We start from the raw sequence: 17,239 nt of genomic DNA on the forward strand, positions 1-17,239 counted from the left end.
TTTCTTTCATTCTTTCATGTTTGATTTCCATGGTCGTTCACTTTTGTTTACCTTCACTCAGAAAGCATGGCGATTCTGTCAAATACCACTCAACATGAGTTGGTGGAGACCTTCGTCCTGCAGTGGACACATATCCTCTGCTTCAAGGTTTACCGTTCATCGGTGTAGGAATTACATTGGTGTGCAAACTCCACGCAGACTGTCCCCGTGGAAAGCTTCCTGGAGGAGCTGGTAATATATGGGAGGTGGGAAGCTTGGGAGGGGTATTGGAGGCAGGAGGTTTGTCATACCGTGCTACTATAGGGTACATCATCGGTAGTTAGGTGGGCACACTGCACAAAGTGACGTGAGCAGCTTTGGGTACAAAGCATTAATGCGGTGAGGGTATCAAGGTTAAAGCAGGAAACTGGGCACCATCTGTCTCTGATCACACTAATAGCCTCCCAGTTGCCTCATTAACCCGAATCAGAAGGCGGATAAACATGGCGAACGACCACACGCTGCTGTCCGACTCGTTGCCCCTCTCTGCGTCGGCACGTTTCGTCGTTGCTCGGAAACCTGTCTTCCGCTCGTTCGTGCACTTTGCATGGATATTTCATCAAAAACACTATCAGACATATTACTTTGTTCATCTTCTTCTGCAAAGGGAACCAAACATGCAGTACATGATTGTTGGGAAATAAAACAAGAGGAAAAGTTGTGTGCTCGGCTTGATGGGCCAAATGGCTTCCTCCTGCCTCCAGTATTCCTATGTGTCTTCACCAACGCGCCATGTCTGTTTCTTTACTCTGAGAGGTTACTAAAGTCCGACAGCCCTGCTGTCTGACGTTAGCGTGTGATGTCTGGGAAATGATAGAAACATCGGTTTGCTTGTGGATTGCACAACAGGTGTAATGCATATATATATATATATATATATATATATATATATATATATATATATATATATATATATATATATATATATATATTTGGGCTGACATGACAGCTCATCATGTACTAAGTTTGCTCCATTTTAGTTAACATTGGTAATGGTTTTTGAACGTTTTAATAATTTAAAATTGCGTTTGCTCGAACATCCGTTTCATGGAACAGTCCTTTAGAAAATTTAAAACAACAAAACTCTACCTGGTAATTATATATTATTATATATTATTATTATTATTATTATTATTACATGTAAGTATTTTATTATCGTGTGCTCACTGCATGGTGGAACATTGGGAAAGTTGAACGGTTCGCCTTGGCCATGCGAGGATACAACAGCTGGTTCGCTCTCATTCGTCACGTGTTGATCCATTTTGATTGGTCCCGAGGAGAGGTCACGATGTCTCGTCCTCCTTCGTTGACCTGAAAGAATTAATGCATCGAAACAAAATTATCTCAAAATTAAACATTTCTCGACTCGGATCAAATTTTTGTTTGATCTGCCCTTTCAAGTCGAGGATTTGAGATCTCAATTTGGCTGCACGTGTCTGATTCTGGTGCAACAGGCAAAATACTTCTCCCTATCTAGTTTACACCTGGTTTTTGTCTGGATGAGCCCACAATTTTCACCAGGTAGATTTTGCTTCCTCTGAAACCAAACCCGAATGGCTCTAACCATAACCCTTCCCCTAATTATAACTCTTATAGTACTAACCAGTAACTGTAACCCTAATCACACTAATCCTAACCCTAATTGCGCTCACCTTAACCCTCTCTAATAGCTCTAACTCTAACCCTAATAGTACTAACCCTAACTCTAACAGCACTAACCCTCACCCTAATAGCTCTGAAATGCTAACCTGGACCTGGGGGGTTTCTTCTTGGCCAGCCCAGATCCCGAGGTATAAAATGGCCTGGCCCAGAATATAGCCAGGTACAAACTAGTGAGGAAGAACGATTTTAACTAATCCACAGGCCTGGCCGAGTGATGGATTTGAGATATGTGGTCACATGGCCTCTGAAGACACCGCAGTGACCCGTCCTGCCAACAGACAGAGGGGGTTATGGGATGTGGATCTTGAGGTTTAGGGTTTGCTGATAGTTTGACGTGTTGGGCATGTCAGCCAAAGCATTGGAAAACTGCGTGAAGAGGGGGTGCAAAAAGACAGGAAGGGAGAAGAGGGCAAGAGGATTAGACCTATTGGAATCCTGGCGTTTGCTATCTCCACCTGCCCTGAGAGGAGGAAACCTTAGCTGACCCGGCTGACAGCAATGGACTGGAAACCAGAGCTTTAGGTAGGCTGTTTGTTCGCATTTCCCATGAAAACGAAGCCCTGTTAGCACTGGACACACACACACACACACACACACACACACACACACACACACACACACACACACACACACACACACACACACACACACACACACCACCTTGTACCGTCCTCTCACTATTAAATAGCAATCCTCGAAACCGCATCAAACATTATCCCTCAACGATGCAATGATTCCTTTATTCCCGATCTCTTCCCACAACCTTGATTTTTCCAGCTATCGCTTTCTTCGAATGACATAATGCCAACAAAAAAAAATTGTCCTGAATTAAAGACCATTACATCATGTTATTTGAAATGTAAACTATTGTCGATATCAATGTTATCCTTCTTGACCACCGTTGTCCCGGTCCATCGGCGGATCTTTTTTCTTGTTCTTCAAATCCATTTTGAGATTTGCTTCTTCGTTTTGATTTTCCTGCTTAACAACCTGAGTTCCTCCATCCACTTTCTTCCTTCCTGGGCTCCTGCCCTTTCTTTCTCACAGGTTTCAGATTCAGCGAGGAAAGGCAGACCCAAGCAGCTACAAAAGCCTCCCCGATTGCTTTCGCACCATGTACCGGACCGAAGGGTGAGTGGTGCTGAGTGCGTTTGCCCTGGCTGGTGCACTATTGTGACGTCTTGGCCTCGTAACTCTTCACTTATGACATCTGCTGGGCGTTCCACATTTCTGCGGGGACTTGATTTCATTGCTCTGCTGAGAGTGAACGCGATGTGCACATGTAGTGCAAGCATGTTATGTTGAGCAATGTCTTCGTTTAAGGAACGGCTTCTCCAAACATTTGCTCAAAGATTCTTCAGCCAAGTAGGGTCCTCATAGGATGTGATTGTGTGTGAATGACTTGTTTGTAAACGTGTTATGTGGGTTCAGTCAATATATGTTGGAGTAGGCGTTTAAAAGTGGCATTTATACTACTACTACTACTACTACTACTTAATCCCACCTTGTTTTTTGGTTGGCCACTGGGGATGTCTATTCTGAGTATTTCAAGAACCGATCAGCCAGATCTTATGTTCGACTGGGTCTGATTTGAACAGGAATTAGTTATTTGTTCATGGTGCCGGTAGTAACTCGCCTACTCTGCACGAAGGACACCGTGGGATCTTCAACATCCGTCAACTGATGCCGACAGATGAGATGCTCAGTTTAACGTCCATCCGAGGGACGGGACACACATCGATGCCTCGCCCTACCTGTGAAACACCACGATGACAGTGGATTTGAACCCATTGTTATATGGCCCAGAGGTGAGTGTGCATACCTCTAGGGTATCCTGCCAACTACTTCACCACTGTGCAATAGAGATTCCTCATTCCATTCCAAATGGGACTTGGGACCGTTGATAAAGCTTTTAAATGTTATCACAGGACGGATTGAGTTGAGCACACCTGTGTTTCTGCATCCTATCCATGTGAGAAAGCATCGGTTGGGAAATAGCAAGGCTCGCTAAAGCTACACTACACTTGTAGCAGTGAAACCGAAGAAGGATGTTCAAAATGGAGATAACCCTAACAGGTAAGGGAACGTCCACAGAAAACTTTACAAACACTTACACAAAGACAACTTCTTCAACAAGTACGCACTCCAAACTGCCTTACATGAAGCTTTAGATTCACTATTTCCAAGCATTATGGGTTATTAATAGCCTTGTCAGACGTGGGGATAAAAGAGCGCAGATGTTCAGTTCAAAAGCCATTATTGGGAAAATTGCTATCATGTGCAGACCTCTAAATTGCCAGAGCTGGGTACGAAACGGTCACTTTGGGTGGCGCATCCTGCGCAGGCCGTGGCTGAACCAACGAATTGAACCCTCACGGTACAAATCACTCATGAGCCATTACCACCATCGCTTAGCTCCGACTGATCATTCCGCCGGAATACAAGCACTCGCTCGCACACATGAACCTGCATCCGGACACACACACACAGGTGCACTCGTGTACGCAAATACGTCTCTGTCCGCAGGTGGAAGATGTAGCACACTTAACTTTAAACTTTCTAGCCTGGGTTCGAATCTTGGTGCAGCTACACACTGCCATCGTGGTGTTTCACAGGCAGAGTCCATACATCAATGTATGTGTCACCCCTCAGATGAAAGATAATCTGGCAGGTGTCCCATTTGTTGGCATTAGCTGGTGGACGTTGAAGATCTCATGGTGTCCTTGGTGAAGAGTCAGCGAGTTATCGCTAGGGCCCTGAACAAATTCCAACTGTCTCCTGGGAAAGCAATGGCAAACCACCCAAGCATAACCCTTGCTCAGGAAAGCTGTTTCGGCAGCACTGCCGCTCACTCTACACCTGCAGTATTGATGATGAGGTCGTGATGTTTTTTTTTTCTTCTTTATATGGCTTTCAAGATTCTCTTCTCTTCTCCTTAATTCTCCCTGCCTGTCTGTGCAATCCTGACAGAGTACAAGCCTAAGTTCACTGTGCACTGAAAGCTGTTTTCTTTCGAAATAAGTTCCAGGTGAAGGTTAAAATGCAGTGTATAACGAGGCCCGGCCATGCAGACCCCAAAAGGCTTTGGCATTTTGCCTGTTGATGGCACCAACAGCCTGTTCTTGAGATGTAATACAGTATTCCATTCAATGGCAATTAATGCAGCCTGGGATTCCATTCCTGACGCAGAACAATGAAAAGCTTGGATTTTGTTTTCATAGTTGGTCCATTACCTTTAGAAGTAGTAGTTAGTTACCCAGTTGTTTAGAAGTCGTCCTCCCCCTCCCTCAGTCTCCTGGTCGACCATTAGCCCAATCGTCTAACTGCTCGCTTTGAGGAGCCGTTTGCTGTTTGCCGAGCAGTCCATCATCATTTCCCACAGTCCCACCCACCCAGTGGCACTTCAGCGACAGGCAGGTATTGAGATGTGGTGCGGAGCGCCATCTTGATCTACCTGGGGCACCTTTCTAAAACTAAATCGAACTCCTCACCAGGACATCAAACGGGATTCTGATATTCCCGAAGCACCTTCTTGTCATTGGAGGAGCCGTGTCGCCATTTGGAATGTTGTTGTTTCTTCCTGTGTACTGGGAAGTTTTGATGAGGATTAAATGTTGTTGTTTCTGACTACCTTTGGCATGCAGGACATGTTTTCCATTTCCAGCGATGCTGTGAGTGCTTCAAAAATACATGTTTTGATTTTCATTATGAACGGTCAGCTTTGTGTGTCGTCTGTACATTGTCCTCACTTTTTAGTTTCTACTCCAAAAGTGATTGTTGACATTCCAACCCCTTCCTTCCCCATTACCCCATCTCTCTCTCTCTCCCCCCCCTCCCATACCCCCAAACAATACAGGCCCATGTCTTTTTACAAAGGTATCTTACCCCCGATCCTGGCCGAGACTCCCAAGAGAGCTGTCAAGGTAACACTCACGTTTTACACAAAGAAATACAGTGAAGGGAATATTTTGTGTTTGAAAAGGCTATTTGACCCTTTGTTCCTGTGTTGCACTCCCATTTAACTTAAGTATTGGATCTCACACCAGAAGAAAAACTGAAAAGAAAGAAAGATGAAACAAACAGAGGAAGGCATTTCTGCACAATTTCTGTTTTCTGTGCAAAGCATTTGATTGTTGTTGTTGTCGTCGTCGTCGTCGTCGTCGTCATTGTTGTTTTTGCTAAGGAAGTCGATAACCGAACCTTGATATGATGCAAAACCTTGAGATTGTGGCATAATGGTTTAGAGCGGACACCCTTAGTCTGGGAGGTCGGCACATGGAGTTTGAACCCCAGCCGAGTCCTAACAAAGACTTTAATAATGGTACGTGCTGCTTCCTTGCCTGGTGCTCATTTCAACCTGTACCGTGGAGCATGGACAAACCACCGTAGGTTGGCAATGCTAGTGTAAGGTCTTGATGGGCCCAATGGCCTCCTGCATCGAAGCTCCTTGTGAGTGAATTCAGAGTATTGTTGTTGTTGTTGTTGTTGTTGTTGTTGTTGTTGTTGTTGTTGTTGTTGTTGTTGTTGTTGTTGTTGTTGTTCGTAAACGACATAATTTCCTTCATGTTTCTCACCATCTTGTCTTCTTTCCTGCTCAGTTCTTCACTTTTGAGCAATACAAGAAGTTGCTTGGCTTCACCCCCGTCTCTGCTGGAATGGTAAGTTCATGGCATGTCAAAAAGTGTCTCGCACGGATATCAAGTGGCATTGTGTTGGGGATGACGGAAGAAGGTTTGGTTGCAGGTTTCGATCAAAATCACGATGCTGATCCGAAGGAACTTTGTGGTCACGTGACGTTGTAAATTTACAAGTTCAACTTTGCATTTTTACAGCCTAAGAAGAGAAAATGAAGAATCTCAGAGAGGGAGAAGGGAAAAGAATGAGAATTGAGTGTTCATAGGTCCTTAAAAAGGGACAGTGTGTCAGGAAGGATAACGTTTGACAAACTGTCATCTTTTGGTTCACTGATCATCTTTTGGTTGTGGCCCCCTTTGAGCTCATCTCCACCACCTTGCCTGACGCCCCTCATGTCCCCGCTCTGGGGTACATTGGGCCCACCAAGCTGCGGCGGTGGTGTCGCTGTACACACTCTAATCTTGCGCCAATTTTTGGTGAACGACCATTCACGCTTGGTAAAACGATATGCAAGAATTGTTTTCTAAGTTGCAGAAGCAAATGATTATTTTGTCATTCCATAGCTGAGTTAGCCACCAGATGTTGTTGAACACATGACTGTTGGCGAAAGCACATTTACAGCAAATTTTTGTTTGTCAATGGTGATGTTCAACAGTGTCTCTCGCTCACAGTTACTGTAAACCCAATAACTTTTTCATGTCAAAGTCAAGATAATTAAAGCTTTAATCTCTTCGATTTGGTCTGAAATCGAACTCAGGATTTCACCAATAGACAAAGTTGTATGAATCTTGTCCACCCCATACATCCTTCCCCATCCCTCATTCTCCCCACATTCCTTATTTGTCCAAGTCTCCCTCGATTTGTCCCTCAACCCTGCTGTTGGCGTTTCCCATGTCTCTTTATACTGTTCCTTTTGTTCTGTTATGTCCTTATCCGTTCGATGTTCCAGCTCCTCCATGAGCCTCGACTTTGTTTTCCAAAAAAGATCTCACATTTAAGTTCTGGTTGTCGGCACAAAGAGGTGTTCGGTATCTAATCTGTTCATACTTCTAGTACACCGGTTGCCTATGGGCGTGGCAAGGGGGTCATGTTATTACCTCTGCCACCGAAGGTGAAGGAGGTTATGTTTTCATTCCTCTGTCTATTTGTTTGTTACTTGGCAAATGTTTTTTTTTTTTTGACAAGTATTATATGTTGATCGCCTCCGTTTGTTTGTGTGTGTGTGTGTGTGTGTGTGTTTGTCTGTCCGCTCGCCTCTGGCCCAAACCGCTCAACCGATCATTCTGAAATTTTCAGCGATTAATGTCACTGACACTGCGAGGGTCCCGCATTGAAGTTCCATAACATTCGGTCGACCGAAAAGGTCTACATAAGGCCAATAGGTCAACTTTGGCCAAATTTTCTAAATCCTCGATTTTCATCTGATTGAGTTGAAATTTGAAAAGGTTTACTTGTCAGGTCACTGATTTCAACCACCTATTATTTTTGTGGTTACCATAGGTGAAAAGGTCAGCATAGACCAAAAGGTCAACATTGGACAAGTTTCTAAAATCCTCAATTTTAATCCAATTAACTTGAAATTTGAAGAGCATTTGCATATCAGACCACTGAATTCAACCACCTATTAATTTTGAGGTAAACATCGGCCAAAAGGTCAAAATAGGTCAAAATACCAATTTGGGCCGAATTTTCTAAAATCCTCAATTTTCATCCGATTGACTTGAAATTTGAAGAGCATTTTCATGTCAGCTCACTGAATTGAACGACCAATTAAATTTAAGTTTAAAAAGTCAACACAGGCCTAATTTCTAAAATTGTTCGAAAGAGGCAAAAACTAAATATATCACTAAATCTCAAAAAGTTGTGGACAGATTGGGACAAATTTGATGGACAGGTTGGGTGCGTGACAAGGCCGAACTGATTCGATTTTGGTGAAGATCCCAACCTGGATCTGGATCCAAGAATTTAAAACTTTTTTTCAGTGATTCTTCACCATTTTCAAAAACCAAAAATATTATAGCATGATATCTCAAAACGTTGTGGACGAGTTATGACAAAACAAGGTGGATGAGTTGGGTCGGTGACAAAAAGAAGCCGATTTGATGTTGGTTCAGGTCAGAATCCAGATCCGGCTTATCAGTGGAATACAAAGTGGAAACTGATCAGCCTTGCGGAGGTATGTGCTGTGCTGAGTGTCATTCTCGTGAAAATATGAAAACCTATCCTTGGCCATTTTGGACCCCTGACCTTTCTAGTGTGTGTGTGTGTGTGTGTGTGTGTGTGTGTGTGTGTGTGTGTGTGTGTGTGTGTGTGTGTGTGTGTGTGTGTGTGTGCTGAAACATTAGCTTCTCCCCTGACTTGTTTGTTCAATTCCAAGCAGTATTCCGAGTTTAATTGCTGCCAATGACTTAATACAGCAGACTTGGATGGCAGTTATGCATCATCACGCTCGAATGTCATTCATTCGAGGAGCTCAAAGTAAGGAGAGAGGAGAGGAGGTTTGTGTGCCTCATTAATTGTGATGTTTTGGAGGTTTTTTCTGTTCTTCATGAACAATTGTAAACGTTTGAGCATTTTATTTTGTGGAATGTCCAGGCAGACTGAATTAACAGGCAAATTATAATTTATAAAGGAAAAGCAGCCGAAATGACCTCGCACAAATGCATACCTGTATTGCTATTCCAATACATACATGCATTTGAAAAACAAAAGAACAATATAAATCGTTTATAAAAAACAAAGTTTACACAAAAGAAGTGTGTATTTAACAAATAAAAATAGTTAAAATAAATTACAAATGATAGAAATGATGACTTTATTGAATGATAGAATTCGTTAACTCCACGGGGTTTGAGAGTTGCGGTGATGATTTGTGTTTCTCTCCGAAATGGGGATGTTTAGGGTTTTTTTTGATTTTTTTATAATTATAATATTTTTGTATACCTTGTTGAGGCTCGTATGAGAGCTAACACACAATGCACATCAAAGAGGGCAGGAGACAAGAGGGGTGGGAGTGGAAAGGACAAAACAGTGGGGAACAGGGACATTAGGAGATCTGTGGAAGGGAGAGGGATGGGGTGGGGAACATGGGGAATAAAGATGAACATTACAGGGACTTTCAGGAAGGAAAGCAGGGAATTTGAAGGAGGTGGGTTTTGGCGTGGATGAACGGTGGAAGAAAAGGATCGAGGATTTGGATGGGGGACGATAAGAGGTGGTGGTGAACAGCTGTTTTGAAGGTGAGAATGAAGGGAAGAATGGGATTGAATGGGAAGGGAAGAGTGACGGAGTTTATTCCAAAGGCCGGGAAAAAGAGGAATGAAAGAGTGAAGGTGAGCAGTGATTCGTGATTTTGGTAGTTTTATCAGAAGGGGGTATTCATGATTTTGGTAGTTTTACCAGAAGCGGGTTGTTGGCGGACCATGAGCGCCCTGCGGAAATATGGTGGGGACAAATCACAGACAAAGCAGGGGGAGTGAGACCGAAGAGGAGACGGTAGAAGACAGAAAGACCACCGACCTGCATGCTGTGAGAGAGTGAGAGGCCCAAAGACTCAGTCCCATCTCGGGAGATACCAATTATCTGAAATGCCTTGGTTTCCACAGCGTGATGCTGAGGAAGGTGAGACACAAGAGCAACAGCCCAGAGGGGAGAACAGCACTCCATCAGGCTGCGGATGAAAGCTTTGTTTGTGGTCAGGAGCTCAGGTGGGCCGAGGAAGGACTTTGCATGACGGAGGCTTCCCAGTCGGCTACTGGCTTTGGGGGCCAGGTTGGAAATGTGGCTTTCCCAGGAAAGATCATGACATATAGTGAGACCCAGAAGCTTCAATGAAAGGGCTTCTTCCAGAGGATTGTTGAGAAAGCAGATGGGGGGCGGGTGGGGGGGGTTCCAAAAGTTCCGTTCGGAGAGACATCGTGAGAGTGTGAGATTTGTCTCGATTGAAAGACATGTTCCACGTGTTGGACCAGTTTGTGATTGTATCCAGATCTGCAGTGAGTGAAGAAGCTGCTGCTTGCTGGTCTGAGGGATGACCGTTGGTACAGCAGAGGGTGGAGTCATCAGCAAAGAGATATAGAGGATTGTCCAGAGAGTCGGAGAGATCATTGATGAAAACCAGAAAAAGAACAGGGCCCAGAACGCTACCTTGAGGAACTCCAGCCTGGACAGGAAGAGGGGACGAAAGAACTCCATATAGGGCCACACGGTGACTGCGACAGGAGAGGAAGTCTGCGAGCCATGAGTGGAGATGGCCTTTGATACCAAATGAAGAGAGTTTGTTGAGCTGGGCAGGGTGCCAGACCGCGTCAAAAGCACGTGATATGTCCAGGGATATGACTCTGATTTCATGTCCGGCATTGAGTACCTCCATCCATTGTTGGGAGAGCATTAGCAGCATATCCAGGGTGGAGTGACCTGGTCTGAAACCAAACTGATGATCGGAAATCAATCCATTGGAGAAGAGGAAGGATTTATTGTCTGAAGCGATGATGGATTCCATAACCTTGCTGATGATTGGGGAAGGCTGATTGGTGTGTAGTTGCAGGGATCTGTTTTTGCACCTTTTTGTGCAGGGCGGTGATGTTTGCTGATTTCCTAGCAGATGGCGGATGACCTTGAGCAAATGAGAGGGTGAATAGAACAGAGAGAGGGTGAGCAAGAGCAGAGGAGCAGGTTTTTCGGACAAGTGGGCTGTTGCCGTCTGGACGGGTTGCAGAATCTAAGTTGAGGTTTGACAGCAAGCTCTCCACCTTGTCAGGAGAAAAGGACACAGAGTCCAGGGACAGTTGGGTGCGACTGGGTAAGGTGGGTACAGAAAGCGATGGATTTGGACACAAGATTTCAATGTAAACACTGAGTTTAGACATTCAGCCTTTTCACGTGCAATATCAGCAGTGCGGCTATTTGAGGTAAGGGTGGGGATGGAGGGGGAACATACACCAGAAACAGATTTGATTAGGCGTCACCAGGATTTTGAGGAGGGAGAGAGGTTTGAGAGTTCAGAGTTCAGACTTGAGATGAGAAAGATGTTGTTTTCTGGCTCTCCTGAGGGTAGATACACACTTGTTCTGAGCTTTTTGTAAGGAACTGAGATTACCCTCAGTTGGGTTTGCTTTCCATGAGGCAAAGGCAAGTTGTTTCAGGACAACTGCCTCGCCACAAGCTTCAGTAAACCAAGGGCAGGAGGAAGGGTAGGACAACTGAAGACAAGAGGGGATAAATCTGTGCATGAGGGAGAGCAAGTTTCTTTGAAATAATTCCCAAGATGAGTTGATGTTGGAGAAAGTAGTGACAGGAGACCAGTCTATAAGTTTGATGGCTGCTTGAAGACCCTGCCAGTAGGCCTGAGTGAAATGCCAGACTCGACGGCGCTGAAGATGTTCTCTGATAACAGCCTGAGAGATGTTTCCTTTGACAAGGACGTGGTCAGAAGAACCAATTGGACCAGAGGAAGAACAGCAGATATTTTCAGGGAAATTTGTCAAAATCAGATACAGAAGAGATAGAGTACCACTGGTTGAGATCCGGGTTTGGAAGTTGACTGATTGAGTCAGTCCCAATGAGTCACATAAGTCTTTTGCTGAAGTGTCAATGCTGGTAAAGTCACCACATATGAGGAAGAGACAGTTCGGATGAGAAGATAGAAGTTGGTCCATGTTTTCGGATAGTGAGATGTAAAAGGAGTCATCACTGTTTGGTGGACGGTACAGTACACATATAAACATGAGGTGGGAGTGGAGGGGAAGCCGTTGCCAGAGGTATTCCTGGGGGTGTGGGGGAGGAGGGCAGTTCATGCAGAACGAGGAATAGAGTCTTGCGGAGAGATACTTGCGAGTCAGAGATGTCTTGAGGGAGGAAAGTTTCTGTTAGGCAGATTATGTCTGGTTTGTCATTGGCAACCTGCATTGAAAGATCTGTAAGGTTTGAGCGAAGGTCTCGGATATTTGCGGTCGACACTATTTATGAAGAGGGAGGGGAAGAGGCTTTGGGTGCAGGGGATGGGAGGTGGGGGGAGGGTAGGACAAGGGAGCATGGGGGGAGGTAAAGAGAGTTGTTGAAAGATTGTTGGGGATTGCAGAATATCTCGAGGAGGGGAGCAGATGAGGAGGAGAAAAGTCTCTTTGTTGCTAGGGAGCAGGGGGTGGGGGCAAGAGAGAGGGGCATAAGGCAGTTGAGGATTTGAGGAGGTGGAGTGATGAGTTGAAGGTGAGAGGGCAGGGGAAGGAGGTGCTTTGTGGATGTGAGGGGGGGCAACTTTGAGAAGGGTGAGTGAGAGGGGTGAATGGTGGGAGTAGGGTGAGTGGGGAGAGTTGAGGGAGAAAGGTGAGGGGGGAGTTTTTGAGAGAGGTGAGAGGGAGGCTTGGAGGGAGAAGAGTGTGATGGTTGCTTTGAGAGTGAGGGGTGAGAGGGGTGAGTTGGCACTGAAATTGGAAAAAAATAATGGTTGATGGAAAGCGAACATTCATAGCAAACTGGGGTTTTTAAAAAATTTTAATTCAGAGATGCAATTAAAGACATTTCTTGATGGATGCAATAAAGGCGAATTAAGAGAATGGAGAGAAGAAATGGTCACTGTTGGATTTTTTCGGCAAGGTATGAAAGAATAGTCAAATTGAGAGCAGTCTGTTTAAATAGGAGAAGAGTTGTGAATTATGATACAGTAATGAGAACCACACGTGCGAATGAGGAAGATGAAGCATTAGAAGAGATATTTTTTTATTGTTATGATTATTATTATGATTATTATTATTATTTTTTGAGAGTTTTCATCAGATTAGGTAATGGAAAGGTTGTCAAAAAAACCGTGAGGTGAATGGTGTATTTGGATCGGAAAACGCAGAGGATGGAAACAGATCACGTGGTTACGGGACAAGTACGTGGATATGGGAGGAGTATCGTCAAAAGTGAATTTATTAATTTATTTATTTTAAATAAGGATTGCTTAAGATTCGGAAAAGGGAAGGTTGAAGTAAAATTGTGGAGGTGTGTGGTGAATTTGGAACGGAAAACGCAGAGTGAGGCTGATGGATCGATGAAAAGTATCAGGAAGAGTAGAGAGACACGTGGTTACAGGAGGTGTATAGATAGAAAGGATACAAGGAAGATTATTATTTTTTATGTATTTTTGAAGAATAGGGAAGATTCGGGAATGGATGGTTGTTGGAAAAAATCGTGAAGGTAATGGTGAGATTAGGTCAGCTCAACTAGAAGAAAGATGGTGTGCCGGCAGAAGGATGTGGAAGAAGAAGAAGGATCGCGATTCGTGCGTATGCAGGGAGGAAGGTATTTTCTTTTTTTTCTTTTAAATTAAAGACAAGAAATAGAGTGTTTCGTTGGGAGGGATGGGGGGGGGGTGTTGGGAAAGTGGGGAAAATAGGAATTGTAGGTAATAGGGAGAGAATACAAATAAAAACGATCGTACACCTAGAGGGGAAGGATGGGAAGGCCTCAAGGAACCCGGTAAGACAAGGTCGATGAAAACTCACAAAATAGCACGATTTTTGAAACAAAACCGCTCGGAACACACAGTAACATGAAGGTGAGAAAATACATTGTTAAAACAGGTCGATAATGACTGGAAACTTAACTTTGAGAGCATCGGCAGAGACCCCTGAGAGAACCTGCCTTTTACCACAAACCCAGAACCAGAAGATTGATGTCATTTCTTCTTCTGTGTCATATTGATGTCATGTGTCATATTTTTCTTTGTCATATTGATGTCATATCTTCTTCTGCCAGCATTGATCCCAGACAATGTGTGTTCTCCTTATTCAAAAAGAATGAGCATCTGATGTCAAACTATTTTAGGATTTGCCCTCTTTTGTCTGGTGTCTAGACACACACACACACACACACACACACACACACACACACACACACACACACACACACACACACACACACACACACACACACACACACACACACACACACACACACACACACACACACACACACACACACACACACACACACACACACACACATACTTTGAGACCTGGGTGGGCTCTGTTCCATCTTCTGAAACCTGCATAGAGAGATAACAACCAGTGACACACATATGTAGATTGTGCTAGGTAGAAACAGAAAGTACAATCGGGATGTAAAAAATAGGACCACTGGACTGTAGCTTATCTTGGCCCTGGCCTAATGTTGTAAAGCAAATTTGGTAGCATTCTGACTGGTGGGTCTGGAGAAGAATATTTTTTTAGAGGAATGTACGCGATTTTCTCAAATATTGACTAAGTCGGCCATTTTGACACACTTCTTGTCACGTGATTGGCATGACCTCCACAATTTAATTTCCCTATCCTGGTCTAATGTTTTAACCCAAATTTGGTAGCATTCTGACTGGTGTGTCTGGAGAAGAAGAGTTTTGAAGGAATTTACTGAGTCTGCCAGTTTGACCTACTTAAAGTCATGTGACTGGAATGAGATTTGCAATCCACGTTAACAGTCAGGAGCAGAATCTTCTTCTTTGGGCTGCTCCCGATAGGGGTCGCCACAGTGGATCATCCGTATGATCCGCATGGTGATTTGGCACATGTTTTACGCCGGATGCCCTTCCTGACGCAACCCTGGTCGCCTCTTACGACACAGGGATATGGTACACCTATTTTAACCGGGGTATACACCAGTCCAGTATACTGGTACTCATTTCGCCGATCTCGGAAGGATGACAGGCTGAGTCAACCCCCTGGTGTATTAATTCAGTGGCCCAACGGGGCTTGAACTCAGGACCTTTTGGATTCCAAGCCGCTGCCCGAACCACTGCGCCAACACCAGGCTAAGTCAGGAGCAGAATGACGCTGCTAAATTTCAGCCAGATCGGCCCAGCGGTTTGCTCGGAGAAGTCAAAATAGGAGGAGGATGACAGACGAATGGATGGATGGACAGACAGACAGGCAGACAGTGTACGGTGATAATACTTTATCTGGAATTCCAATTCCAGATAAGCAAAAAACTTGTCACAGCAGCTGTATACACCAAGGTACAACAGGGTATGTAGAGTAATTCACCGGCACATCTGCAAAAACTTCAATATCCCAGTTCCAGCAAACTCATGGAAACATGAACCAAAAGCGATCATTGAAAAAATGGAAGTGACGCTCACGTACAACATGATTATCCCATCAAGCATAAGCATAGAAAACAAAGCATTGTGACCAGATACACAGTATATTGCTTATTTACAAAAACGAAAAGATGGCATTGCTAATTGAGTTGTCAACACCCAGCAATTTTGGCCTTAATGCAGAAATCAAGAAAATGCCCAAATCCCAAGATCTCAGAAATGAAGTCAAAAGATCCTGGAAGCTGAAGAACGCCAAAATTGACCAGCGATAAATGGAGCAATGAGGAAGAAGAACCTTATGGAGATCTTAAAAACAATCTCTGGGAATATCACTACAAACGAACTACAGTTGGAAGTGTCCGGGCAATCACTTACGATCCTAAAAAGAGCCCTTGGAACAAAACTTTGAGAACACGAAAACTTCACAGCTTGATCCATGAATCCCTTACTGAAACGGAGGTGGATAGGCTACTTTGAGACCTGGGAGGACTCAGTTCCACCTTCTGAAACCCACTTTTGGATACCAACCAACGACACACACACACACACACACACACACACACACACACACACACACACACACACACACACACACACACACACACACACACACACACACAATGCTGACACATGTACACATGACATGCTTACATGATATACTTACACATGGTTTACATCTTCACACAAAAAAGGGTCATCCCAAAGTTCTGTCACCATCATGTCATAATATTCTCCGACCTACATCATATTTCAATGTTATTAGACATCGTTCCACAAGCTGTACTCGCGTCATAATATTATACGTTATCTCCATCCTCTTCAACGCACTTCATCCAGCAGTCAAGCAACCTGGATCTCAGTGCAGAAACTATCTTTCTGAGGTGTCTTGAATGCAATGGACTTGACTCCATTGCCCTCTTCAGCAGTTGTAAAACATCATTCCCTCAGCTGTGTTTTCATTGTGGGTACTACGTGGAAGTCGCTTGGATTAATCAGGTGAATCAGTCACAGGTTCTAAAGTGTCACGGACATTGCATTTTGCATGTGGCGCAGTATTGTCATGACTGAGGATGGTGTGATTCAGAGGAGCCAGATGCTTTTTTGTGCATGACTAGCAGATGGTAATCGTATGCAAAAAGCTGACTGCAGTTGGCAGGATCCATATTCAAAAATGAAGGCACCACCAGCTAGTATGGCTGCTCGGTGCGAAAGGTACATGACCCAGAGCTTTGCCTGCCAGCAGTTTTTACCCCACGCATGTGAAGTGAAAAGCCGGGTTAAGCAATTGGTTCATGTCCGTCTGTCCATCCGTCTGTCTTATCAGTTTATGATCGTCAGTTTATGATCGAGGAACAACTTATTTAAACTGAACGTTATATAATGAATACAAATCGGATCATGAATTGAAAGACCAGTCTGCCGTTTTACCGGATATTGGCTCTGAATTCATCCCGATGGCATATTCTCAGAGAGGAGTGAGATAATATTTTTTACTCTGTCTACCTGCCTTACAGTGGAACAAAATTAACAAGGACAAATGTGTCCAAGAGCGCGTCATAAAGGTGTTGTCTTCACCAGAAGAAGAAGAAGAAGAAGAAGAAGAAGAAGAAGAAGAAGAAGAAGAAGAAGAAGAAGAAGAAAAAAAGAACGCGGAGCTCTCTTCGAGCCAGCGTTCGCAACGCGACGGGGCTAATAAAAAAAAGATAAATAGATAAATAACAACAACAACTTCCGATATTTCGTCACGTGCTTTGATGGAGCCAATAGCGAGACCCGTCATGGAGGCTCCTCGTTCATGACGAGAAAATAGTGTATTTACGAAATTAT

The 17,239-nt window shown here is 44.1% G+C and overlaps 1 protein-coding gene and 1 long non-coding RNA gene across 4 annotated transcripts in view; one reads left to right on the forward strand and one right to left on the reverse strand.

The window, feature by feature from the left end:
- Nucleotides 1-17,239, forward strand: part of SLC25A21 (solute carrier family 25 member 21) — a 171,176-nt gene that overhangs the window by 128,436 nt on the left and 25,501 nt on the right. For all 3 annotated transcript variants that reach the window (XM_085887439.1, XM_085887441.1, XM_085887440.1), the window contains 3 exons: nucleotides 2,749-2,832; nucleotides 5,558-5,624; nucleotides 6,300-6,359. In XM_085887439.1, the coding sequence (XP_085743565.1) occupies nucleotides 2,749-2,832; nucleotides 5,558-5,624; nucleotides 6,300-6,359 (211 nt within the window). The remainder of the gene's footprint in view (nucleotides 1-2,748; nucleotides 2,833-5,557; nucleotides 5,625-6,299; nucleotides 6,360-17,239) is intronic.
- Nucleotides 1-17,239, reverse strand: part of LOC147022667 (uncharacterized) — a 28,044-nt gene that overhangs the window by 886 nt on the left and 9,919 nt on the right. Inside the window, exon 2 of the long non-coding RNA XR_015059841.1 lies at nucleotides 1,207-1,350. This is a non-coding gene — a long non-coding RNA (uncharacterized LOC147022667). The remainder of the gene's footprint in view (nucleotides 1-1,206; nucleotides 1,351-17,239) is intronic.

Source organism: Eptatretus burgeri, chromosome 7 (genome assembly GCF_056783735.1).
Source record: "Eptatretus burgeri isolate ZD-2024b chromosome 7, Ebu_testis_v1, whole genome shotgun sequence".
NCBI classification, from domain to species: domain Eukaryota; kingdom Metazoa; phylum Chordata; class Myxini; order Myxiniformes; family Myxinidae; genus Eptatretus; species Eptatretus burgeri.